This window comes from Chiloscyllium plagiosum, chromosome 16, assembly GCF_004010195.1.
Source record: "Chiloscyllium plagiosum isolate BGI_BamShark_2017 chromosome 16, ASM401019v2, whole genome shotgun sequence".
Lineage (NCBI taxonomy): Eukaryota > Metazoa > Chordata > Chondrichthyes > Orectolobiformes > Hemiscylliidae > Chiloscyllium > Chiloscyllium plagiosum.
This window is the reverse complement of record NC_057725.1, coordinates 9,903,317-9,930,220: the sequence shown is the minus strand read 5'-3', so window position 1 is coordinate 9,930,220 and position 26,904 is coordinate 9,903,317. Positions and strand designations below refer to the sequence as shown.

At 41.7% G+C, this 26,904-nt stretch overlaps 1 protein-coding gene across 2 annotated transcripts in view; it reads left to right on the top strand.

The window, feature by feature from the left end:
• Positions 1-16,183: 16,183 nt before the first annotated feature.
• The window catches only part of slc5a12 (solute carrier family 5 member 12), a 66,017-nt gene continuing 55,296 nt past the window's right edge, over positions 16,184-26,904 (top strand). For both annotated transcript variants that reach the window (XM_043705425.1, XM_043705426.1), the window contains exons 1-4: positions 16,184-16,730; positions 21,679-21,744; positions 21,839-21,890; positions 25,950-26,017. In XM_043705425.1, coding sequence (XP_043561360.1) covers positions 16,374-16,730; positions 21,679-21,744; positions 21,839-21,890; positions 25,950-26,017 — 543 coding nt within the window. In that variant the 5' untranslated portion in view covers positions 16,184-16,373. The remainder of the gene's footprint in view (positions 16,731-21,678; positions 21,745-21,838; positions 21,891-25,949; positions 26,018-26,904) is intronic.

Below are 26,904 nucleotides of genomic sequence, written 5' to 3'. Positions count from 1 at the left end.
AGAGTATATCATTGGCTGTAAGGCACTTTAAGACATCTGCTGGCAACAAATGGTGTTAAATAAATGAAAGACTTTCTTCCCTTCATTTGCAGCCAGTTTACTGTCAATTAGCCTTGTCTGACCTTCAGCTGATTGGATTAAGCTGGGAGGATACACAAGGATTCTCAGTCCAAGAGCTGGGTGTTCTGATAAATACAAAACAACAAATCCTTGTGGAACTTAAAGATACCGAATGGAAGTTCCATTTTTTAAAGTTAAAAACTGAATTAATCACATTTGATGAATTTGATCACAAAATATATCCTCTTCATATTTGCAAAACAATAACATTAAATGATAAATTTACTAGTATGTTTCCACAACTTTCTGTATAATTTCTGGGCCATGATAAAGCAATGTTACATTGTAACAATTTTCATTTTGTTTGTCTTGTAACCATTGTGTGTGCTGCCATCTACATCTTCAAAGTTCTTCAGGGTCTTATATTGCCTGGTGACCTTTGGGTCGAGTGAGTCGAATGTGTGCACAGCATATAGCTCAGTGGTTAGCACTGCTGTCTCACAGTGCCAGGGACTCATGTTTAATTATAACATTAGGTAATTGCATGGTGTTTGCACATTCTCCCCAGGTCTGTGTGAGTTTCCACTAGGTTTCCTCCCATATACCAAAGCTGTGCAGGTTAGGTGGATTCGCCATGCTAAATTGTCCCATGGTGTCCAGGGATGTGCAGGCTTAACTAGGAAATGAGGGGTTACTGGGGCAGGGAGCTTGGTCTGTGTGGGATGGTCTTTGAAGGTTTAGTGTGGGATTTTCAATATTAGGGATTCTAAGAATAAAAAAGGATATGTCCATTGCAGTTTATTAGATGAGGTTTTATATTGCTACAAGTCCTGGTGGCATTATGATTGTGGGTGGTGTTTATTGCAGTCAACCAAGTATTGACCCTTTCAGACCCATCCAGGCTCATGTACACCAAGCAATATACTTGGCCAAAATCCTGGAATTCCCTCCTGACTGACATTGTGGGTCCAATTATAGCAGGTGGACTGCAGTAGTTCAAGAAGGCAGCTCACGACAACCTTCTCAAGGACAACCAGGGAAAGGAAATAAGTTCTGCCCGCGCCAGCGATGCCCACATCCTACGGGTGATTAAAACAAAATAATGTCAATCTAAAAGTGTGTCCATATCTCAATCTTCTGGACAAAATTCCTTTATCTGGTGTCTCTGACAGTAACACTGAAATTTGCAGTTCATTTTCTAGGAGATGGATCCTTTATTCTGTCTTGCTCCTTTCTCTTTTGGTGAAATTTGCCTCAGTAGATGTTAAAGTCGATCATATTAGATGCATCGATGATTATTTCTCTGGGATTGTTCTGAGAAAGAACATATTTTCTCTGACATTTATCCAAGATACCACTGCAGATCTGGTGTCAGATTCCTTGAGACCTGTAGGAATTGAAACTAAAAGATGAATTGTTCTTTCTCTGATATGATCAAGCATTGTTCTCTTATTTTTGGAGAGAATTAGTAGATTTTTTATACTTATTTCCCTAAAACTTACATTATTGATTAACTCCTTTTTACATTTCTTGGTATACTTAGCTGGAAGTATACCGTGGCATTTGAAACACATGTATGCTGGCCTTTACCTATTCCATAGTTTTACATCGTGCCATGTGTAAAACTCATGTATGGCTTCTGCCTACAATGAAAGCATATGTAGACCTGTGTTGAGATATTATTTTCAAGGCCAGGTGTGCTAATGAGTCAATAGATCTAGAGATTCAGCAGCCATGAAGAATTCAACTTGCAGGAAACTGGTGTAAAAGAACAGATTATGCTCCTCTGTCACTCAAACTACTGCAGTTCTGTAATCATAGAACCCCCACAATGTGGAAGCAGGCCATTCGCCCGAATCCACACCAACCCTCCAAAGAGCATCCCTGCCAGACCCATCTCCCTACCCTCTCTCTGTAACCCTGCATTTCCCATTGTTAACATGGAGGAGAAAGTGAGGACTGCAGATGCTGGAGATCAGCATTGAAGAGTGTGGTACTAGAAAAACACATTCTTGAAGAAGAGCTTATGCTCAAAATGCTTCATTCCTGATGAAGAGTTTATGCTTGAAATATCAATTCTCCTTCTCCTTGGATGCTGCCCGACTGGCTGTGCTTTTCCAGCCCCACACTCTTTGGCCCACAGCTAACACACCTAACCTACACATCCCCAGATATCATGGGGCAACTTCCCATGGCCAATCCACCTAACTTGCATATCTTTGGAGTATGGGAGGAAATCAGAGCATGCGGAGGGAACCCACACAGACACAGGGAGAACATGTAAATTCCACACAGACAGTCACCCGAGGGTTGAATCGAACTGGTTCTCTGGTGCTGTTTGACCACCCTGCCACCCCTGTTTGATCATCCTGTTCCACGATTAAACCTGTCCTGGACTTGCATGTCAACTGAACTTGTGTCATTTATCGATGAGGGAGTTGGTGCTAATTTTCCAAAAACACAAAGTTTTGTATTTACTTGAGGCATGCGGCTGGGTCAGTATTAATTGCCGCTCTGAGTTGCCCTTGAGAAGGTGTGGTGAGCTGCCTTCTTGAAACACTACATGCTGTAGGTTTTATTAAGGAATATTTCAATCGAACTGGATACTAGCAGATATAGCCACTTGATTCAAGAAGGGAAGGTGGCAGAAAGCAGGGAGCTATAGTCAATTCACTTGGCGGTTATCATGGGGATGATGCTGGAATCAATTAACAATAAGGTTATAGCTCAGCCCTCAAGTGATTGAGATGGATCAATATGACATTGACAAAAGAAATCATGTTTGAAGTGTAGAAGCTGCAAGAAAAGAAAAAGTGGAAATCACAGTGGGTGGGGTAACATCAATGGAGAGAGAGAAAGCTAATGTTCCAAGTCTAGATGACTCTTCATCAGAGCTACAGTAAGTTGTTTCTTAGTGAAGGTGCAATATGCTCTGTGGGTAGAGGTGGGCATTGTCATAGAACATAAAACATACAACGTTACAGCACAGTACAGGCCCTTCGGCCCTCAATGTTGCACCGACCTGTGGAACCAGTCTGAAACCAATCTATCCTACACTATTCCATTATCGTCCATATGTTTATCCAATGACCATTTAAATGCCCTGAAAGTTAGTATGTCTACTACAGTTGCAGGCAGGGAGTTCCACATTCCTAATACTGTCTGAGTAAAGAAACCACCTCTGACAACTGTCCTACATCTATAACCCCTCAATTTAAAGCTATGTCCCCTCATGCTAGCCATCACCATCTGAGGAAAAAGGATCTTACTGTCCACCCTATCTAACTCTCTGATTATCTTATATGTCTCAATTAAGTCACCTCTCAACCTTCTTCTCTCAAATGAAAACAGCCTCAATTCCTTCGGCCTTTCCTCATAAGACCTTCATTCCATACCTGGCAACACTTGTAAATCACCTCTGAATGCTTCCACATTCTTCTGATAATGCGGTGACCAGAACTGAGTGCAATACTCCAAGTGTGGCCGCAACAAAGTTTTGAACAGCTGCAACATGACCTCGTGGCTCCAAAACCCAATCCTTTTACCAATAAAAGCTAACACACAGTATGCCTTCTTAATAACCCTATCAACCTGGGTGGCAAGTTTCAGGGATCTGGTACATGGAGACCAAGATCTCTCTGCTCTTCTACAATGACAAGAAGCTTGCCATTAGCCCAGTACTCTTTATTCCTGTTGCTCCTTCCAAAGTGAATCACCTCACACTTTTCTGCATTAAACTCCATTTGCCATCTCTCAGCCCAGCTCTGCAGCTTATCTATGTTGCTCCATAACATGCAACATCCTTTGGCACTGTCCACAACTCCATCGATCTTAGTGTCATCCGCAAATTTACTAAACCCTCCTTCTACGCCCTCATCCAGGTCATTTATAAAAACAACATTCAGCAGTGCACCCAAAACAGATCCTTGTGGTACACCACTAGTAACTGAGCTCCAGGATGAACATTTCCCATCAACCTCCACCCTCTGTCTTCTTCCAGCTAGCCAATGTCTGATCCAACTGCTAAATCACCCTCAATTCCCATGCCTCCGTAGCCCACCATGGGGAACCTTATCAAATGCTTTACTGAAACCCATATATGCCACACCAACTGCTTTACCCTCATCCACCTATTTGGTTACCTTCTCATAGAACATAATAAAGTTTGTAAGGCAAAGTCTACCCTTCCCAAAGCGTGTTGACTATCCCTAATTAACTTATTATTTTCTAAATGATTATAAATCCTATTTCTTATAACCTTTTCCAACACTTTGCCCACAACCAAAGTAAGTCTCACTGGTCTATAATTGCCAGGGTTGTCCCTACTCCCTTTCCTGAACAAGGGAACAACATTTCCTATCCTCCAGTCTTCTGGCACTATTCCTGAAGACAATGATGTCAGAAAGATCAAATCCAATCTCCTCCCTAGCTTCCCAGGGAATCCTAGGATAAATCCCATCGGGCACAGGGGACTTATCCATTTTCACACTTTCCAGAATTGCTAATACTTCCTCCTCATGAACGTTAATCCTGTCTAGGTGAAAGTGATGACTGCAGATGCTGGAGATTAGAGTCAAGATTAGAATGGTGCTGGAAATGGACAGCAGGTCATGCAGCATCTGAGGACCAGGAAAATCGATGTTTCGGGCAAAAGCCCTTCATCAGGAATGAGGCTGGAAGCCTTGGGTGTGGAGAGATAAATGGGAGGGGGATGGGGCTGAGGAGAAGGTAGCTGGGAGTGCAATAGGTGGATAGAGAAAGGGGTAAAGGTGATAGGTCGGAGAGGAGGGTGGAGCGGATAGTTGGGAAGAAAGATTAACAGATGGGACAGGTCATGAGGATGGTGCTGAGCTGGAAGTCTGGAACTGGGGTGAGGTGGGGGAAGGGGAAATGAGGAAACTGGTGAAGTCCGCATTGATGCCCTGGGGTTGAAGGGTTCCAAGGCAGAAGATGAGGCGTTCTTCCTCCAGGCGTCGGATGGTGAAGAAGTAGCAGTGGAAGAGGCCAAGGACCAGTATGTCCTCGGTAGAGTGGGAGGGGGAGTTGAAATGTTCAGCCACGGGACGGTGGGGTTGATTGATGTGGGTGTCACGGAGATGTTCCCTAAAGTGCTCTGCAAGAAAGTATCCAGTCTCCCCAATGTAGAGGAGACCACATTGGGAACAACGGATTCAATAAATGATATTGGTAGATGTGCAGATAAAACTTTGATGGATGTGGAAGGCTCCTTTGGGGCCTTGGATGGAGGTGAGGGAGGCGGTGTGGGTGCAGGTTTTGCAATTCCAGTGGTGGCAGGGGAAGGTGCCACGACGGTAGGGTGGGTTTTTAGGGGGCATGGACCTGACCAGGTAGTCATGGAGGGAATGGTCTTGCAGAAAGCAGAAATGGGTGGAGAGGGAAACATATCCCTGGTTGTGAGGTCCGTTTGGAGGTGGCGGAAATGTCGCGGATAATGTGGTTTATACAAAGGTTGGTAGGGTGGAAGGTGTGGACCAGGGGGTTCTGTCCTTGCTGCAGTTGGAGGGGTGGGGTTTGAGGGCGGAGGTGCGGGACGTGGATGAGATGCATTGGAGGGCATCTTCAACCATGTGGGTAGGAAAATTATGGTCTTTAAAGAAGGAGGCCAACTGGTGTGTTCTGTGGTGGAACTGGTCCTCCTGGGAGCAGATATAGCAGAGATGGAGGAATTGGGAATACGGGATAGCATTTTGCAGGAGGTAGGGTTGGAAGAGGTGTAATCCAGGTAGCTGTGGGAGTCGGTGGGTTTGTAAAAAATGTTGATGTTGAGTCGGTCATCGTTGATGGAGATTGAGAGGTCTAGGAAGGGGAGGGAGGTGTCAAAGATAGTCCAGATGAATTTAAGGTCAGGGTGGAATGTGTTGGTGAAATTGATGAACTGCTCAACCTTCTCCCCAGCCTCACACCCTCCCATTTATTTCTCCACCCCTGAGGCTTTCAGCCTCATTCCTGATGAAGGGCTCCTGTCCGAAATTTCAATTTTCCTGCTCAATCCCATCTAGTCTAGTAGCCTGTATCTCAATATTCTCCTCGACAACATTTAATTTTTTTCCAGTGTGAATACTGGTGAAAAATATTCATTGAGTGCTTCTCTTATCTCCTCAGATTCCACATTCAGCTTCCCATTACTGTCCTTGATTGGCCTTAATCTTACTCAAGTCATTCTTTTATTCCGGATATACCTATAGAAAGCTTTAGGGTTTTCCTTGATTCTATCTGCCAACAACTTCTCAAGTCCCTTCCTGGTTCTACTTAGTTCTCTCTTTAGGTCTTTCCTTACTAGCTTGTAACTCTCAAGCACCCTAACTGAGCCTTCACATCTCATCCGAGCATAAGCTTCCTTTTCCTTTTGAAAAGAGATTCAACCTCCTTAGCAAATAACAGCTCCCTCACTTGACCACTTCCTCCCTGCCTGATCGGTCCATACTTATAAAGTCCATATTTCAATTGAGCCCATACCCTCCAGTTTCCTTCCCCATTCTATGCACGCTAAATCCTGGCTAATTGCATCATACTTGCCTTTTCCCCAGTTATAACACTTGCCCTGAGGTATATACCTATCCCTTTCCATAGCTAAAGTAAACATAACCGAACTGTGGTCACTATCACCAAAGTGCTCACCAACCTCCAAATCTAACACCTGACCTGGTTCATTACCCAGTGCCAAATCCAATGTGGCTTCACCTCTTGTTGGCCTATCTACACACTGTATCAGAAAACCCTCCTGCACACATTGGACAAAAACGGAGCCATTTAAAATACTCGAACTATAGTATTTACAGTCAGTATTTGGAAAGTTAAAGCCCCCATAACAACCCTGCTACTCTCGCTGCTATCCAGAATCATCTTTGCTATCCTTGCCCCTACATCTCTGGAACCATTCAGATGCTAATAGAAAACTTCCAACAGGGTGACATCTCCTTTCCTATTTCAAACCTCAGCCCATATTACCTCAGTCAATGAGTTTGCGAACGTCCGTTCTGCCACTGTAATTCTGTCCTTGACTAACAATGCCATACTCCACTGCCCCCAGGTTAGATTAGATTCCCTTCAGTGTGGAAATAGGCCCTTCGGCCCAACAAGTCCACACCGACCCTCTGAAGAGTAACCCACCCAGACCTATTTCCCTCTGACAATCCACCTAACACTATGGGCAATTTAGCATGGCCAATTCACTCTAACCAGCACATCTTTAGACTGTGGGAGGAAACCGGAGCACCCAGAGGCAACCCACGCAGACACGGGAAGAATGCGCAAACTCTACACGGATAATCGCCCAAAGCTGGGATCAAACCTGGGTCCCTGAGGCAGCAGTGCTAACCACTGAGCCACCATTCCGCCCCTGTAAAAAGTAAACGTAGTTCACCTCTTTTACCCTCTTTTACCCCCTTTTCTGTTCTTAATGAAACATCTAAATCCCAGAACTTGCAACAACTAATCCAGTCCCTGCTCTACCCATGTCTCTGAAGTGGCCACATCATCGAGGTCCCAGATACTAACCCATGCTGCAAGTTCACACACCTTATTTCGGATGGTCCTGGCATTGAAATAGATACATTTCAAACCACCTTCTTGCTTGCCAGTGTCCTCTTGCGACCTTGAAACCATATTTCTGACCTCACCACTCTCAACCTCCTGTACACTGGAACTACAATTTAGGTTCCCACCCCCCCTGCTGAATTAGCTTAAACCCTCCAAAAGAGCATCCTCAAAATGAGCTCCAATTATCCAGGTATCTGAAAACCTCCCTCCTGCACCAACCCTGTAGCCATATGTTCAACTCCTCTCACCCCGTATTCCTCACCTTGCTAGCACATGGCACAAACAATAAACCAGAGATAACAACTCTGTTTGTTCTTGCTCCAAGCTTCCACTCTAGCTCCCTGAATTTCTGCGTTAAATCCCCATCTCTCTTCCTACCTATGTTGTTGGTGCCTATGTGGATCACGAGTTGGGGCTGCTCCCCCTCCCCCTTAAGGATCCCAAAAACATGATCAGAGACATCACAAACCCTGGCACCTGGGAGGCAACACACCAACTGTGAGTCTCTCTTGTTCCCACAGAACCTCCTATCTGTCCCTTTGTATTGTCGCACTGTGTTGGGATTTCCAGAAGGGATTTAACAAGATGTTACATAAAATGCTATTGCACAAAGTAGGAGCTCATTGTAGAGGGAGTGACTATTTAGAATGGAAAACAACTTGATGGGCTGGCAGAAATCATGATGATTGGCATGACATGATGAGTGGAGGTCTGCAGGGTTCTGTATCAGTGCCTCATCCTTTTACAATTTGAGTCAATGGCTTAAATGAGAGAAGCAAAGGCATGATCGCTAAATTTTGCCGAATACACCAATCTATGTAAGGGAGTATATAGTGAAGATGACATAAGGAGGTCGCAGGTGGGTATAGAGAAATTGAGGATGTGGACAAAAGTCTGGCAGATGAATTATAATGTAGGAAAAGGTGAAGGTGTTCCCTTTGGCAGGAAAATTGAAAACCCAACGTATTGTTTAACTAGAGAACAGCTGCAGTGTTTAAAAGTGCAGAAAGGTTTACTTGCTCTGGTTCATGAGTCACGAAAGGCTCATACTCAGGGATACAGCAAGTCATTAAGAACACACATGGAATGCCATCATTTCTCATGAAGAGAATTAAGCATAAACGTTATGAACAGTAGAACATAAAACATAAAATAGGCAGAGAAGTAATTATTCCATGGATGACATGATGCCTCAATGGTTAGCACTGCTGCCTCACAGCACCAGGGACCCGGGTTTGATTCCACCCTCGGGCGACTGTCTGTGTGGAGTTTGTACATTCTCTCCGTGTCTGCGTGGGTTTCCTCCAAATACTCCAGTTTCCCCCTATAATACAAAGATGCATACTTTAGGTGGATTGACTATGATAAATTGTTCATAGTGTCCAGGGATGAACAGGCTATGTAAATTAGCCATGGGAAAAGAAGGAGAACAGGGATAGGGTGGGTCTGAGTGAGATCCTCTTTGGAGGGATGGTGTTGACTCAATGGGTCAAATGGCCGGCTTCCACGCTGTAGGTATTCTAAAGGTGTAAAGCTTCAGCTATACAGGACATTGGTGAGACAACATTTTGAATACAGTGTGCAGTTTAGGTCTCACTGTTTAAGGAAGGATATAAATGAATTGGAGACAATTCCAAGGAGGTTTGCGAGATTGATATCTGAAATGGGTGACTTATCTTATGAAGGTAGTTCGGAGAGACTGGGCATGTTTCTCACTGAAATTTAGAAGAGTAAAGTGTGCCTGAAATGTGTAAGATCCTCACTCGACTTGACAAAGTGAATGTAGAAAGGATGTGCCCTCTTGTGAGTCAGTCTGGCGTAGGGCTGACTATTTTAAAACCTTTTCAGGACATCAATGATGAGAAGTTTTTTTTCCTGCTCAAGATGATTGAGCAACTTTGAAACTGTCTGCCCCAGAAGCAGGAGAGGAAGAGTTATTGAATGTTTTAAGGCAGAGGTAGGAATATCCCTAATGTAGTGAAATAGAAATCTAAAACTGAAACAGATCTACCCATGACCTCACTCAAAATAACTCTTCAGAGGCTGACATCCCAGCACCAAACACTCTTTATTTACAAACCCATAGCCTTTGACAACAGAACCACCTCTCACTGAGCCAATATCCCTGAAATTCATCTTTGCATGAAAAGAGGTCCCTGACTGGACCAGATCAACAGGCCTAAATCAGGAAACTCATATTCTATAATGCCCAGCTGCCTGACCTGATTACAGTCATTATGTTACTGAGTAGAGGAGCAGGCTCAAAGGGCCGAGTGGCCTTCATGTGCTCCTATTCCATAAACTAAATAATAATCCTAATTCTAATTCTACATTCATTCGTTCATCTGTATATTTGTATGCTCATTTGTTTGTATAATTCACAATATAATTCTGCAGTATAAGCACACATCACCACCAATAAGCATAGTTTTAAATGGCAATATACATTAAAAATATTTTTGTAAATACATGAAAGCATTAGTTATACAATTAATATGCACAGAAAAAGAGTGTTTTCATATTTAGCAAGTTGCGTGCATCAGGCACTCCCAGTCTTGTCAAGTTATCATGTGTGTCAAACAGTAGAAGCAGCGTGCAATGGATAGAGCTCAGCCATCCCGCAAGCAATAGACCTGATCTAACACCAAGCCCTGCCACATCTAATCATAAATGGGACTGGACAACTAAACAATTGGAGGCAGTTCAGAAAAGGTTCACAAAGATGATCCCTGGTGTGGAGGGATTGTCTTACGAGCAGAAGTTAAACAGGTTGGGACTCTACTCATTGGAATTTTGAAGACTGAGAGGCGATCTCATTAAACCCGACAGGATTCACAAGGGACTTGACAGGGTAAATGCTGAGAGGATGTTGCCCCTCATGGCAGAGTCTGGGGTCAGAGGGCATAGTCTCTGAAATAAGGGGCGCCAATTTAAGACTGAGATGAGAAATGATTTCTTCTCTCAGAAGGTTGTGAGTCTTTGGAACTCATTGCCACAGAGAGTCCTTCTGAATATTTAAGGCTGAGATAGATTCTTGATCAATAGGAGAATGAGAGTTATGGGGAAAAGACAAGAAAGTGAATATGAGGAATGCTGAATCAGCCATCACCATGTTAAATGGAAGTGCAGGCTTCAGGAACTAAATGACGCATTGTTAATCTTATCTCTTACAGTCTGCTGATTAACAGCCAGCAGGATACGGATGCTCCATAGATATCCATGACTCAATGATGGAGGACACCAGCACATCAGTGAAAAAGACAAGGTGGAAGCACTTTCATATGCCTTCAACAAGAAATGCTGAATTGATGATCCACCTGTGCCTTCTCCTGAACTCATCAGATCACAGACGCCATTCTTCAACCAAATTGATTCACTCCATGTTCTAGAGATGCTGAGTGGGCTGTTCACCCTGACGATATTCCAGCAACAGTATTGGAGACTTGTGCTCCAGCACTGCCCAAACTCAAGGCAGGCTGACCAGGTACAGCTGCAAAACTGGTATCTACCCGACAACATGGAAAAATACCCAGATTTAACCTGCAAGACAAATCCAACCCAGCACTCGCAAAGCTATAACCTGCTCGCTGACACTCAGTTGGGTTCTGCCAGAGCCACTTAGCTCCTGTTTAAAGTAGCCTTTTTAGAAACCCGAGTAAAAAAAGCTAAACTCTGGGTGAGCTGAGACTGACTGCCTTTGCTATCAAGGCAGCGTTTTACTGAGTGTAGCATCAAGAGATTTAGTGAAACTGGTGTCAACAGGAATAAAGGTGTTGCACAGTATTGTTCTAACATTGAGACTGAGGTAGGTTCACATTAAATGTGCACTACTATGCCTGACTTTGCTGTTGAATTTGAATTTGACCCTAGATACCTGAAGTGATAAGAATTGTATTCTTCAACTTGATTAGAATAAAAGAAAAATGTACAGTTCCTAAAATCAGTAGCATTGTTTGCCATTAATACATGCTGCCATGCTAGATTTTCTGTTCTCCCATTCTGAAATAACTTGTTATTTTCTGTGTTAAAGGCTGAAATCCAACAGTCTTCCCAGAAGATAGGACCATAGGAACAGAAGTAGGCCATTCAGCCCTTTCAGTCAACCATTCCAGATCATGAATTACATTCTCTCCTTCAAACATTCATCAATCTAATTACAGTGCGTCAAGAAGTCTCTCATTATCATCTTCTTGTGGGAAATTACCAAGTAGCATGAGCAACTGGGGCTGAAGGGCCTGTTTTCATGCTGTACATCTCTATGACTCTTTCAAATTAAGAGTGGGGAATAAATGTTGGCCCAGCCTGTGATGCCCAAATCCCATTATTGAATGCCATTCTCCAGCATATATCTGTATATCCCTTGATATTTTGTGTATCCAGAAATTATCAGCTTAATTCTTGTCTTTAGTGAGCAAAATTAGCGCGCATGGTATTGGGGGCAAAGTACTAACTTGGATTGAAAGTTGGCTGGCTGACAGGAAACAAAGTGTAGTGATAAACGGCTCCATTTCGGAATGGCAGGCAGTGACCAGTGGGGTACCGCAGGGATCAGTGCTGGGACCGCAGCTTTTTACAATATATGTTAATGATATAGAAGATGGAATTATCAAAACATTAGCAAATTTGCTGATGATACTAAGCTGGGTGGCAGGGTGAAATGTGAGGAGGATGTTAGGAGATTATAGGGTGACCTGGACAGGTTAGAGCTGTACAGGGCCCTGGTGAGACCACACCTGGATTACTGTGTGCAGTTCTGGTCTCCAAATTTGAGGAAAGACATTCTGGCTATTGAGGGAGTGCAGCGTAGGTTCACGAGGTCAATTCCTGGAATGGCGGGATTACCTTACACTGAAAGACTGGAGCGACTGGGCTTGTGTACCCTTGAGTTTAGAAGACTGAGAGGGGATCTGATTGAGACATATAAGATTATTAAAGGATTGGACACTCTGGAGCAGGAAACATGTTTCCGCTGATGGGTGAGTCCCGAACCAGAGGACGCAGCTTAAAATACAGGGTAGACCATTTAGGACAGAGATGAGGAGAAACTTCTTCACCCAGAGAGTGGTGGCTGTGTGGAATGCTCTGCCCCAGAGGGCAGTGGAGGCCCAGTCTCTAGATTCATTTAAGAAAGAGTTAGATAGAGCTCTCAAGGATTGTGGAATCAAGGGTTATGGAGATAAGGCAGGTACAGGATACTGATTAAGGATGATCAGCCATGATCATATTGAATGGTGGTGCAGGCTCGAAGGGCAGAATGGCCTCCTCCTGCACTGATTGTCTATTGTCTATTGTCTTAACACTGATTGAGCGTCCATTGTAGAGAATGCTAAAGCTTCCCACTGAGTAGCTAAATTAATTTAAATTAAACTAGTGGGGATATTCCTCATGCAAGGCATGATATGTAAAGACACCTTTTAAATAAAATATCCCACATCAAGCTCGAATATTTGCACTCAATTAATTGAACATACAATGGAATCAATATCACTGCAACAAGAATAAGGTGGCTGACTGTTGGCATCAAGTTTACATTAGCTGCCGCCACCAATCCAAAACTCTCCAAAGAAGGAAGATGTGCAGAACGTTATAAGACTACAAGAGGCAGGAGCAGAATGAGGCCCTTTGGCATTTTGAATCTGCTCCGCCACTCAATGAAATCATGGCTGATCTGATAATCCTCAACTCCATCTTCCTCAATTAACCTCATTCCCCTTAATTCCCTTACTGATTAAAAATCTGTCTATTTCAGCACTGAATACACTTGATGATCCAACCTCAACAGCTGTCCACAGTAGAGAATTCCACAGACTGGCTACCCTATGAGGGAGAACTTTCATCCTGATCCCTTTCTTAATGGTGACCACCACCCGCCCCCCCCAGGCTGGCAGCCGATGTTAAGTGGTGTTCTGCAAGGCTCAGTGTTAGGACCACAACTTTTCATTTTATACATTTAACACCGATCTAAATGAAGGAACTGAGGGCATTCTGGCTAAGTTTGCAAACGATACAAATATAGGTAGAGGGTCAGGTAGCATTGAGGAGGTGGGGAAACTGCAGAAGGATTTGGACAGGTTAGGAGAATGGGCAAAGAAGTGGCAGATGGAGTACAACTTGGGAAAGTGTGAGATCATGCATTTTGATAGGAAGAATAGAGGCATGGACTATTTTCTAAATGGGGAGAAAATTCAGAAATGTAGAGTGCAAAGAGAGTTGGGAGTTCTAGTCCAGGATTCTGTCAAGGTAACCTTACAAGTTGAGTCAGTTGTTAGGAAGGCAAATACAATTATGGTATTTATTTTGAGAAAACCTGAATATAAAAAGCAGGAATGTACACTGAGGCTTTATAAAGCTCTGGTCAAATCACTTTTGGAGTATTGTGTGCAGTTTTTCGCCCCATATCTCAGGAAGGATGTACTGGCCCTGGAACATGTTCAGAGGTGATTCACGAGAACTGTCCCTGAAATGAAAAGCTTAACATATGAGGACTGTTTGAGGACTCTGAGTCTATATTCGAAGAAGTTTAGAAGTATGAGGGAGGATATAATTGAAACTTACAGAATACTGAATGGCCTGGGCAAAGTGGATGTTGGGAAAATGTTTCTGTTGATAGGAGAGACTAGGACCCAAGGGCAAAGCCTTAGAGTAAAGAGAAGATCTTTTTGAACTGAGATAAGGAGAAACTTCTTCAGCCAAAGAGTGATGAATTTATGGAATTCATTTTCACAGAAGGCTGTGGAGGCCAGGTCATTGAATATGTTTGAGACTGAGATAGATAGATTCTTGATTGACAATAGAAGCAAGAGTTACAGGGAGAAAGCAGGAGAATAAGGTTGAGAAACTTATCTTGATGACGGGTTTACGCCCAAAATGTTGACTTTCCTACTTCTCGGATGCTGCCTGACCTGCTGTGCTTTTCCAGCACCACACTCTCGACTCTGATCTCCAGCATCTGCAGTCCTCACTTTCTACTACCCTGAGAAAATTATCAGTCATGATTGAATAGCAGAGCAGACTCGCTGGGCTGAATGGCTTGACTTCTGATCCAATGTCTTATGGTCTTATGGTACCTATTAGGTTTAGGTTCCTTTTGTCCCTTTATTGGTTTTTCCAAAAAAAATTAAACATTTTCTAAGTTCTGTTCTCAAACATTCTAAAGACTTAGCTTTGAGTGGACAAAATGATCAATTAACATCTGACTTATCTGTAAATAATTGTTTAAATGGAAAAGTCGTTGTCTCAGCTGGAATTCAGTTAGTGAGGCTAATTGTAAAAATAGATAATCAAATGTTTGTGTTCTGATCAATCGGTTACTTGTTGAATTGTGGACTACATGACTGTACTATTTCTTGCCAAAACTGTTTCAATTGGCTCCACTCTCATTCTTCTAAACTTACAGATTACAAGCTCAAACTCTCTTTATAAGACAGTCCCTCCCTACCTGGAATCACCCTCCTGAACTTTCTCTCCACTGCCTCCAATGCCAATATTTCTTCCATTATTAGATATAGGGTCCAAAACTCTTGCATGTGTTGTCTGAGTAATACCTCGTACAGAAATAGAAAGACCTCATTATCTTTACACTCCATTCTCTTTGAACTAATGGTCACCATTCCATACTCCCCACTGAACTTGAATGGTAGCTTTTCGAAATTTATGCAAAGGAAGTCCAAGTCCCTAAATTTTCTGCAGTCTTTCTGAATATTAAGTAGTATTGCCAAATAATAAATAACAAATGAATAAATAATGATGACAAAAGCAAGGGTACAATTCCTGTACCAGCTAAGCTCACCATGAAATGCATCTCTTTTTAACTTCACCTCTTTACCTGCAGCATGGTGACCCTCAGGTTAAACTCACCAGCAGTTGTCTCCCTCGAATGAGAGAGCAGCTCTTTGGTCTTCTGGGGGGATTGCGACTTGACCTTTACAAAGGCGATTATACATTTGCAAAGGTTGACATTGTAAAGTGTTGTCTTACCAATAGCCTGGTTTCTAGCAGTCTGTCTTCAACCTGAAAACGACACAACCTCCCTTACAGATTCCCAGCTCTAATGGCACACCTGACACTTACACAGGACCACTCTGTAAGTTTCAGGCTAATATTGTAAAGTTCGCTTTCCCAAATTATTTTTCTTTTCTCCATTCTACTCTCAAAAATTCTCCAGCCTTATCTTGGTATGTGAAAATTATCAACTAACATAATTTGTTGAAAGCACCTGTAAATGATTGTTTAAGCGAGCAAAGCAGTGTCGAGGCTGGAATTCTGTCGACAGTGCTAATTTTAAAAATAGATAATCCAAGAGTTCATTTTCTGGCCAATTTGAACTCCATTACATGTTGAGTTGTGAACTATATGACCTTGTTATTTTATGCAATGAGTATTGTGGAATGCTAATTGAAATTGTCGCATAAAATTGCTGAATTGTAAAACAAATCTTTGTTGCCTGGTTCAATGGTCAGTATAATCTTTAACTGGCTAATGAAAGCTGAAGAGAGCAGTCATTATTTCTTGTACCTTGTTTGGACTTCCTCAGCTGTCACCATAACACAACGCATATCTTTTTTCCAAGGCTACAGTCAATCATTTTGAACTTTTGTTTGCTGTATGTGCTGATTAGGAAGGCATTCCTTTCATCCCTTTGAAAACATAATCTCTTGAAGAAGGGGTCAGTTTTATATAAGGGAAGCCGGCTGAAGGACCCAGGAACAATTCCTGTGGGAACTGTCTCTGAGTGACAGTTCAGGAAAGGGAAAATGACTCAATTCATAAATCCTGCTGTGGGAACTTTTACAGCATGGGACTATGTCGTTTTTGCATCACTGTTTGTAATTTCCTCTGGGATAGGAGTCTTTTTTGCCATTAAAGAAAGGAAGAATGCTACCTCCCGTGAGTTTCTGGTTGGAGGGAGGCAGATGGTCTGTGCTCCAGTTGCCTTGTCTCTCACTGCCAGTTTCATGTCTGCAGTGACTGTCTTAGGAGGTCCCTCAGAGGTTTATCGGTATGGGGCTTCTTTCATCCTCTTCTGCATTGCCTTCATGTTTGTTGTCATCTTCACGGCAGAGCTCTTTGTACCCGTTTTCTACAGATCAGGAATTGCCAGTACATACGAGGTAAGGTGAATAATGTTGATTGATCAATTGATGGCCATGTCTTCAGCTCTCCCATACTCTAGAGTTGACTTTCTAAATCTCTCAGTCTCTCTTAAACTTATACTTCTGGGACAATCTTGGTTCATCTATCTTCATATCTTCATTTTTACATGACTCAGTGTGCTCTTTTGTTTGTAATGTTCCGATGAAATGCCTTGAATTGTTTACATATTAAAGGTACTGTGTAACGTCAGGTTTGTGTTTTATAAGAAGCAATACCCACATCACTCATGTTAGCAATGCATTGTTACAATTACTTTCTTATTGCAGAAGGTGCAGATAAATGGTCATAATGTGTGCTATGTGGAACTTATCACATCTTCAAAAATACATTATTGTCACTGAAAATCTCACTGCTTTTTTCATTTTAAAAAATTATTTGGATATAACTATAGGAGGTACAGTTAGTAACTTTGCAGATGACACCAAAATTGGAGGTGTAGTAGACAGCCAAGAAGGTTACCTCAGAGTACAATAGGACCTTGATAAGATGGGTCAATGGGCCAAGGAGTGGCAGATGAGGTTTAATCTAGATAAATATGAGGTTCTGCATTTTTGAAAGGCAAATCAGGGCAGGACTTATCCACTTAATGGCAAGGTCCTGGGGAGTGTTGCTGAAATAAGAGACCTTGGAGTGCAGATTCACAGTTCATTGAAAGTAGATTTGCAGATAGACAGGATAGTGAAGAAGGTGTTTGGTAGGCATACCTTTATTGGTCAGTGCATTGAGGTGAGGAATTGGGAGGTCATTTTGCAGCTATACAGGACATTGGATAGGCCACTTTTGGAATACTGCATTAAATTCTGGTCTCCCTGCTATAGGAAAGATGCTGTGAAATTTGAAAAGGTTCAGAAAAGCTTTACAAGGATGTTAGCAGGGTTGGAGAGTTTGAGTTATAGGGAGAGGCTTAATAGGCTGGCGCTGTTTTTCATGGAGCATTGGGGGCTGAGAGGTAACCATATAGAGGTTTATAAAATCATGAGGGGCATGGGCAGGGTAAATAGTCAAAGCCTTTTCTCCAGGTTGGTGGACTTGAAAACTAGAGGGTATCGGTTTAAGGTGAGAGGGGAAAGATTTAAAAGGGAGCTGAAGGGCAACATTTTCAGACAGAGGGTGGTACATGTATGGAATGAATTCCCGAAGAAATGGTGGAGGCTGATACAATTACATTTAAAAGGGACTTTGATGGGTGTATGAATAGGAAGGGTTTTAGAAGGATATGAGGCAAATGCTGGCAAATGGAATTATATTTATGTAGGAGTTGGACTGAAAGGTCTGTTTCTGTGCTGTATATCTCTATGACTCTGACTCTATGAAATTACTTTAGGATATTTGGTAGGCATGGACAAGTTGGAACGATGAGTCTGTTTCTGTGCTGTACATTTCTATGACTCTATGCCTCTGTTGGCATTTTAAATTCAGACAAATCATTTCACAAAGATATTTTTGAACATTATTTTAATACAAAATGTTCTCTTGGAGATCTAAACATGAAATGTCTGAAAATAGACTAAATTTATCATGTTTTCTATATTCAATCTTATTTTAAAAATCTGGCTCTTTCTTAGAGTAGTGAAAGATTTACAATGGTAGCTATGAACTATCTTTATTAAAAAATACATTTTTTTGACGATTTTCATCTTGCACTCATCAGGACAATTCATACCAAGATTAAAATAAAGGAAAAAAAACATTTATACATCAGTAAAGCAAAATCCTACGGATATGGGCAAAGCTGAAATTAAAACAGAAAATGTTGGAGAAATTCAGCTCGATCTGTAGCTTCTCTGTTATTATCTTAATTGTAAATCCTAGTATGTTGCTGAATTCCCAAATTAGGTAACTGTTGTAATAGCGAGTTTTAGAAGATCTGTAGCTCAGGTTGAGGTCCAAGATGTAGGTTTGCTCGCTGAGCTGGAAGGATGCTGATAAGTCCTGCTTTCTATTTATATGTTTGGGTTTCTTTTGGTTGGTGATGTCATTTCCTGTGATGAAGTCACTTCCTGCTCTTTTTCTCAGGGGGTGGTAGATGGGGTCTAACTCGATGTGTTTGTTGATAGAGTTCCGGTTGGAATGCCATGTTTCTTAGAATTCTCGTGTGTTTCTTTGTTTGGCTAATCCTAGGATGGATGACAACAAGCAAAACTAATGTCATTTACAAAATACCATGCAAGGACTGTAACAAACATTACATTGGACAAACAGGCAGAAAACTAGTCACCAAGATACATGAACACCAACGAACCATAAAAAGACATGACCCTTTCTCACTAGTATCCTTACATACGGATGAAGAAGGATACCACTTCGAATGGGACAACACATCCATCTTAGGACAAGCCAAACAAAGACACGCACGAGAATTCTTAGAAGCATGACATTCCAACCAGAACTCTATCAGCAGACCCCATCTACCACCACCTGAGATAAAGAACAGGAAGTAACGTTGCCACAGGAAATGACATCACCAACCAAAAGAAACCCAAATCTATAAATAGAAAGCAGGACTTATCAGAAGTGCTTTGCCTGAGACCACTGAAGATGTTATCTGGTAGGGTGACAAAACGTCTGGAAATGAACCTTCCAGCTCAGCGAGCAAACCTACATCCAGGACTTTGTAATTCTATCGCAGACATACAGGTAGTGTCTTTTTTCAGGTTTGACACTACCAAAGAGATTGAAGTTCAACAATGACCAAATGTGGGAAATCACTGGCATAGTTTGCCTTGCAGGTAATATAAGAACAATTAAGTTACAGTATAAATGTTGCTTTCCCTTTACTTTGGTATTTTATTGAAATATCCTGATGAGTTTAAGATGAAGACTTTTAACAAAGTATGATAGATACTAAATGACTAAATATCATTTTATTTGTTGAAAGTAGTAAACTTGTAGTATCGGTTGAATGTTCATTGATCTACTCAATCATTTTTACACATCTAGAAGATCCTGAGTAATTTCTCAATTTTTTTTTACCTATTTCAGGCAATTTCTAAAATGTCTTCAAAACCTTATCAACTTAAACAGAAAATCAAAAATATGTGAGATCTTTTGAGAGTTGGAAACAGTTCTAGTGATTAGTTACATTGAAGGGTATGTAACATTCAACAAGTATATGAAGCTAGGAAAGGGTGAAGGAGTGACTCTGTTATTTAAAGATAATATTAGCATCATAGAGAGCAAGTTATTGCTCATAGGCTTGAACCGTGTCGCAGGAGTTAAGGAAATGTGAATTCAGTAGAAATCTGGAAGAAAGATATAGTTTGACATTAACCGTGTAACGACTGTTGATTCTTGCAAAAGACCATTTGGTTCACTAATGCCCTTTAGGGAAGAAAATCTGTCATCCTTAACTGGTCTGACCAAATGTGTCTCCAGATCCATAGCAATGTCATAGAGTCAGAGGGCTGTACAGCATGGCCCAACTTGTCCATGCTGGCCCAGATATCCTAAATTAATCTAGTCCCATTTGCTGGCATTTCACCCATATCCTTCTAAACCCTTCCTCGGTTAACTCTTCACAGTCATTGGGCAATTATGGAGAGGGCAATAAATGTTGCCCCAGCTGACTATGCCTACACCTAGTGAACAAACAAAAAGTAGTCTCATGGATCAGCTGCTCAATCAGATGTATCGGATCAGAACACATTTCATTGTACCTAAATTTGGAATTTAGGTCCATAACTCATGAAGGATCTTCATTTGGTTATTCAACTAATCTTACAGCGATTGGGATGCTTGCTGCTTATGGTTTATGGTTCAAACTGCAAGACAACATTAAGTGTGTGGAATGGGCTGCCAGAGGAAGTGTTGGAGGCTGATACAATTGCAACTTTTAAAAGGCATCTGGATGGATATATGAATAGGAAGGGTTTGGAGGGATATGGGCTGGGTCCTGGCAGGTGGAACTAGGTTGTGTTGGGATATCTAGTCAGCATGGACGAGTTGGACTGAAGGGTCTGTTTCCGTGCTGTACATCACTATGACTCTAAATGGCCATTAAGCTAACTCCTGCACTCCCTGGTTTACAGTTGTTTGCTGGTCATGTTTCAGATACAAGAAAGACAGATTGGAGTTGAATTTCTGCGCAGTTATTTCCAGCAGTCTTGTACAGGCATGTTATTACTGAATTTTTCAGAAGTACGTTTTGAGAAGGTGATGTTTTTGTACGTGAATAAGTGAGTTTCCGCAATTCACTGTGCTTTAGAAGTTAATTATTTCGGTATTTGGTGCCCATTTTCTGATTTGCTGACTTTTACATGTTAATACTAATGGGCAGCAACCAAATCTGTCTTCTGCATTCTAAAAACAAACCTTTTGTATGTTGATCGCACTATTTGTATTATAGGTTCTCCGTTCAGACATGAAATTGAAAGGATTCTGATTTCTCTTCACAGAGGCTGCCAGCCCTGCTGAACTTTCCAAGCAATTTCTGCCTTTGTTTATGAAATTGAAAGGGTTCTCCTAAATAAAAGAGAACTAGAAATGTTTACTCACCAAATTAATCTTTGAACCTTACTCTTTTGCATATCAGCTAATGCACAACTTCGGACTATCCATCCTTCCTGTCACAAATATTTCCAAAGCCAGGAACCTCTTCTTCCATCTCAGGTGATCTCAGATCACTATCAAAAGAAGAGCAGGAGACACCTTCCAGAGTCCTGGATAAAGTGACAAACAAAACACCATCTGAACATTTCTCTTGTTGCCTGTGTGACATTTATGCAAATTCGCTGCACACATAACAACCTTGACTCAGTTTGAAAAGTTTATTGACTGTGAAGCACTTGAGATATCTTGAGACATCTTGAGAACTTGAAAGGTGGCATGAAAATACAAAATTATCTTTCTCTATTGTTTAACAGTCATGTGAATGTATCAAATAATATCTTTTCTGCTCTCTTTCAGTATTTGGAATTGAGATTCAATAGGGTGGTTCGTGTTGCTGCTACCATTATATACATCCTGCAAACTGTAAGAAATTACATTTGTTGAAATTCAGTATTTACATTTACACGTATAGTCTGTGTAAAACTGGAAAGATTTAATTTGTTCTTTTCATATTTAGATTCTTTATACGGGTGTTGTGGTGTATGCACCAGCTCTGGCACTGAATCAAGGTAAATACAATAAAATAATAATTGTTGGACATTAAAAGCTGTTTGCGCATAATGAAGGCTTACTGTGGTACCAGCTGAAGTATAGTGGCAGTGGTAAGTTCTGGTAATTCAACATTTAAAGCTTACCTTGTTTGCCGTGTGTGTGGATGCCCCTTGTATTGACACATTACTTCAAAGTACAATTGAACTCTATTCCACAACAAGGAAGTTGGGATTTCAGAGAGTACAGTTTCATTGTATCTAGACTATATTCAGAAGAAAACTTTTATTTTCTCTTCCTTCTAACCAGCAAAATGAAGATTGAAATGAATATTTAGCTCTTCTGGGAGCCGAGGTCCCCGCACTATAAGCAAATTTGTCGAGACTTGATCCATGTCAGAATTTTTTTTCACTGCAGTTCTTTTCATGTTCACTCATGTTTGAGAAGACACATCAGTAAGACTTCTTTTTCAATAATCTGGGGTGCAGTCACTGTATATTAGAGTGTTCTAGAACAACGCGAGGTAAGAAGTGTCTCGTTTATTGTTCTACTCTTCTTAAAATTAGTTATGATTTAGGTGCCTTGGTTTTAGAGTTATAGTGTCATACAACAACAGGCCCTTTGCCCCCCGCCATGTCTATACCATCCAACAAACACTAAACAACACTAATCACATTTACCTGCACTTGGTCAATAGCCTATTGTGCCTTGGCATTTTAAAATCTCATCCAGATGTTTCTTCAATGTCATCACCAGCCTCTCAGTCAGCTCATTCCATATATACAACTCCCTGGGAGAATTTCCTTTTTCTCAGATCTCCTCTAAATCAATCAGCCCTCACTTTCAACTCATGCCCTGTGGTTTTAAACACATCTGCCTTTGGGAAAAGATTCTCGCAATCGGCTCTGTCAATGCTTCTTTTATATTTTATATAGATATCCCACCTCAACCTGCTCTGCTCCAAGGGAAATAAACCCAACCCAACCACTCTCTCCTTGTAACTGAGACTTGTCAGTCCAGACAACATCCTCGTGGATATCCTTAGTGCCCTCTCCAATGCAATCACATCCTTCTGATAGAATGATGACCAGATCTGCACACCTTATTCCAAAGAATGTCTAATAAAGTTGTATCAAGACTTTCTTGCCCCTTACTTTACACCTTGACTAAGGAAGCATGCACCCTGTATGACTTCTTCACCCACCCCACCCCCAATCCCACCCCCTGTCTACCCATAATGATACCTTCAAGAATCTAAGGACCTTATACACCAAGGTTCCTTCATTCTTCAGTGCTACCATTCATTGTGTGTATCCTTCCCTTATTAGACTTTCCAACTGCATATCTTGCACTTCTCAGGGTTAAATTCCATCTACCATTACTCTGCCCAATTTACCAGCTGATCAGTTTCAGAATGTAGCCTGAGACCAGCCTCCTTGCCATTTTTGTGTCATCTGAAAACTTACTAATTACACCTTTGATAATCACATCCAAGTCCACACTGCATTACCCTAATCAATATATTCAGTCACCTTTTCAACAAACATGACTAAATTTACTAGACAGGACCTCCTTCTAAGAAATTCCTACCTTTGCTAGTGTTGATTAATTCCTTCCCTCAGAACTTTTTTTCTAATAGTTTCTCTCACACTGATATCAGTCTATCCCTGCTGCCCTTCATGAACAAAGGAACCACATTAGCTTACTCCCAGTCATCTCACACTTCACCTGTGCTTCAAATATACATTTTCAAGTATTAAATAACTCTGCTAGGGCCCCAGCAATTTCTCCCTTGTTTCCCACAATCGCCTGGGATACATCTCATCAGGCCCTGGGGAATTATGCACCTTTATGCCCATCTAATACCTCTCCTTTATTATCTTAACATGTTCTAGAACCTTATCAGCCCAATTGAAATCCCCAGCTATAAAGTCTTTCTCCTGTGTGAGTACAGATGAGAAGCATTCATTTAAGACTGTACCCATGTTCACTGGCTCCATGTACAGATTGCCCGTTTGGTCTCTAATAGGTCTCACACTTTCCCTGTTAATCTTTTTACTCTTCATAAACTTGACAAAGACTCTCATTTTTCAAATATAGATTTACCTGCATGTCATTACTCGCAGTCTAAGTTTGCCAGATTCTGTTCAATGATACGAATTTAGCCTGTCCCCCAATTTAGACATTTTACTTCTGCAGTCGAGATTATGTTGCTGGAAAAGCACAGCAGGTCAGGCAGCATTCAAGGGTCAGGAGAATCCGGCATAATCTGGATTAGAGTAGTGCTGGAAAAGCACAACAGTTCAGGCAGCATCCGAGGAGCAGGAAAATCGACGTTTCGGGCAAAAGCCCTTCATCAGGAATGAGGCTTGTGGGTCAGCCCTGCATTCCTGCTGAAGGGCTTTTGCTCGAAACTCGATTTTCCTGCTCTTCGGATGCTGCCTGAACTGTTGTGCTTTTCCAGCACCACTCTAATCCAGAATCTGGTTTCCAGCATCTGCAGTTTTGTTTTTACCTAGAATCAGACATAAGCCCTTCATCAAGAATGAGACTTGTGGGTCAGGGAGGCTGAGAGATAGATGGGAGGCAGGTGAGGCTGGGGGTAAGATAGCTGGGAATGTGATAGGTACTTGAAGGTGGGAGGGTGAAAGTGATAGTTCGGAGAGGAGGGTGGAGTGAATGGGCTGGAAAGAAGATAGGCAGGTCAAGTGGGTGGTGCTGAGTTGGAGGCTTGGGACTGGAATAAGGTGGCGGGAGGGGAAATGAGGAAACTGGTGAAATCCACATTGATCTTGTGTGATTGCAAGGTCCCAAGGCAGAAGATGGGGCATTCTTCCTCCAGGCATTGGGTGGTTAGGGTTTGATGATGGACTTGACCTCTGTGCTATCCTTATCCCTTTCCATAATGACTTTGAGTCTTACAGAGTTAAGGTCACCATCCCCAAAATGTTCACCCATGAAACTTCAACCACTTGACCAGCTTCATTTCCTAGGATTAGGTCTAGTACTGCCCCATCTCCAGTAGGATTATCTTTGTACCTGTACAAATTAATCTTCTGGATGCAATTGAAACAGGTATCTGAATAGGAAAGGTTGAGAGGGATATGAGCCAAATGCAGGGCAAATGTTTGGAAAACTTGGTTGGCATGGACGGGTTGGACTGAAGGGTCTGTTTCTGTGCTGTATGACTCTATGACTCCATTACTTTAAAAATTCCATCACATTTGATCTTTTCACACTAAGGCGATCCGAATTAATGTTAGCAAAGTTGAAATTGCCTCCAACTGAAATCCTATATCTCTCACACGTTATTGTGTATTTCTTGTGTATCTGCTCCTCTGTCTCCCTTTAACTGATGGGAAGCCTGTAGTTTAATCCCAGCAAAGTAATCATCCCTTTTTTATTCCTAAACTCTAACTAGATGGCCTTATTTGAAGACCTTTCTAGGACATAGTTCTTCATTACTGCAGTGATGGTTTCCTTTATCAAGAATGCAATGCTTCACCTCTCTTACTGACCCTCGTAGAACATAGAACAATACAGCGCAGAACAGGCCCTTCGGCCCTCAATGTTCCACCGACCTGTGAACTATTCTGAGCTCACTCTCCTACATTATCCTATCATCATCCATGTGCTTATCCAAGGATTGTTTATATCTCCCTAAATCTCAACACAACTAAAACTTTTATACTCTGGAATGTCGAGCTGCCAGTCTTGTCTTTCCTTCAACTGTGTCTCAGTGCTTACAACAATATTATATTCCCATGTGCTGGTCAGTGCTCTCAATTCATCTGCTTTACCAGTCAATCTCCTTAGCTTTCTAGACCTCCTATTTGTCTTGTCCTGTTGTTTCTTCTCCTCCTACTGGACTGTCCTAGCATTCCTTTTATATCTGATTGGATCTTTCTCCCGATTTTATCCCACTCTGTACCCCATTTCACTGTCAAATTTGTTTAAAAGTTGTTTAGAACAAAGCATTGGTTATTTCAATTCCAATTATTTTGAAAACAATTATATTTACCCATCGCATTTAATTAATATTATTTGCATTTTTAAGTATATGCATTCTTCTTCCTTAGTGACTGGTTTTAATCTATGGGGCTCAGTGTTTGCAACAGGAATTGTTTGCACCTTCTACTGCACCCTGGTACGTATAAGTGTTTGTGTGCAAAGATTATTTAGATTAAATATCAGTGAATGAGGCACTTCTGCAACAATTTCACAGTTGAACATACGTTAAAACGAACAGTTTTTTTCAATCAATGTTTTAATCTTGACTGAAACAATTTTTTGCTAACGTAATGTAAAGTCTTTTTTTTAAATATTAAGTAATATTCCCGAAAATCCCTGCAGTGTGATAACAGGCCATTGGGCCCAACAAGTCCATACTAATCCTCCAAAGAGTAACCCACCCACTATGGGCAATTCACCGAAACTGCACATCTTTGGACTGGGGGAGGAAACCCACACAGACACATGGAGAACGTGCAAACTCCACACAGACAGTCGCCCGAGGCTGGGATCGAACCCAGGACCCTGGTCCTGAAGAAGGTTTACACCTGAAATGTCAACTTCTGCACTTCCTGATGCTGCCTGGTTTGCTGTGTTCTTCCAGCCTCCTGCCTGCCTACTTTGGATTCCAGCATCTGCTGTTTTTTTAGTCCCTGTCGCTGTGAGGTAGCAGTGCCAGCCACTGAGCCAATGTGCCGCCCATATAAACATCTGACACAAGCTAAAATACATGCGCTAACCCTGATTCACACTGTATCTGGAAGGTGGAATTGAGCCACTCTGTCACTAGACAGCTACAGGTTTAAAGGCAGCACCCTAGACCACAAGGAATCATCCAGGCCCTTGAGGCTGTAGTGATTATGGAGTTTCCTCAAAAGGCCATGAACTGCTGGGGGCCTTCAAAGCCATGGGCATGAAACATAAATGTCAAGGGTCCACACATGCAAATGAATAGGTTAGGCACAGCAACAACAGTTAATGCAAATGTTGGTCTTAATGGCTGTTTATCTCCAAAAGTTTCAT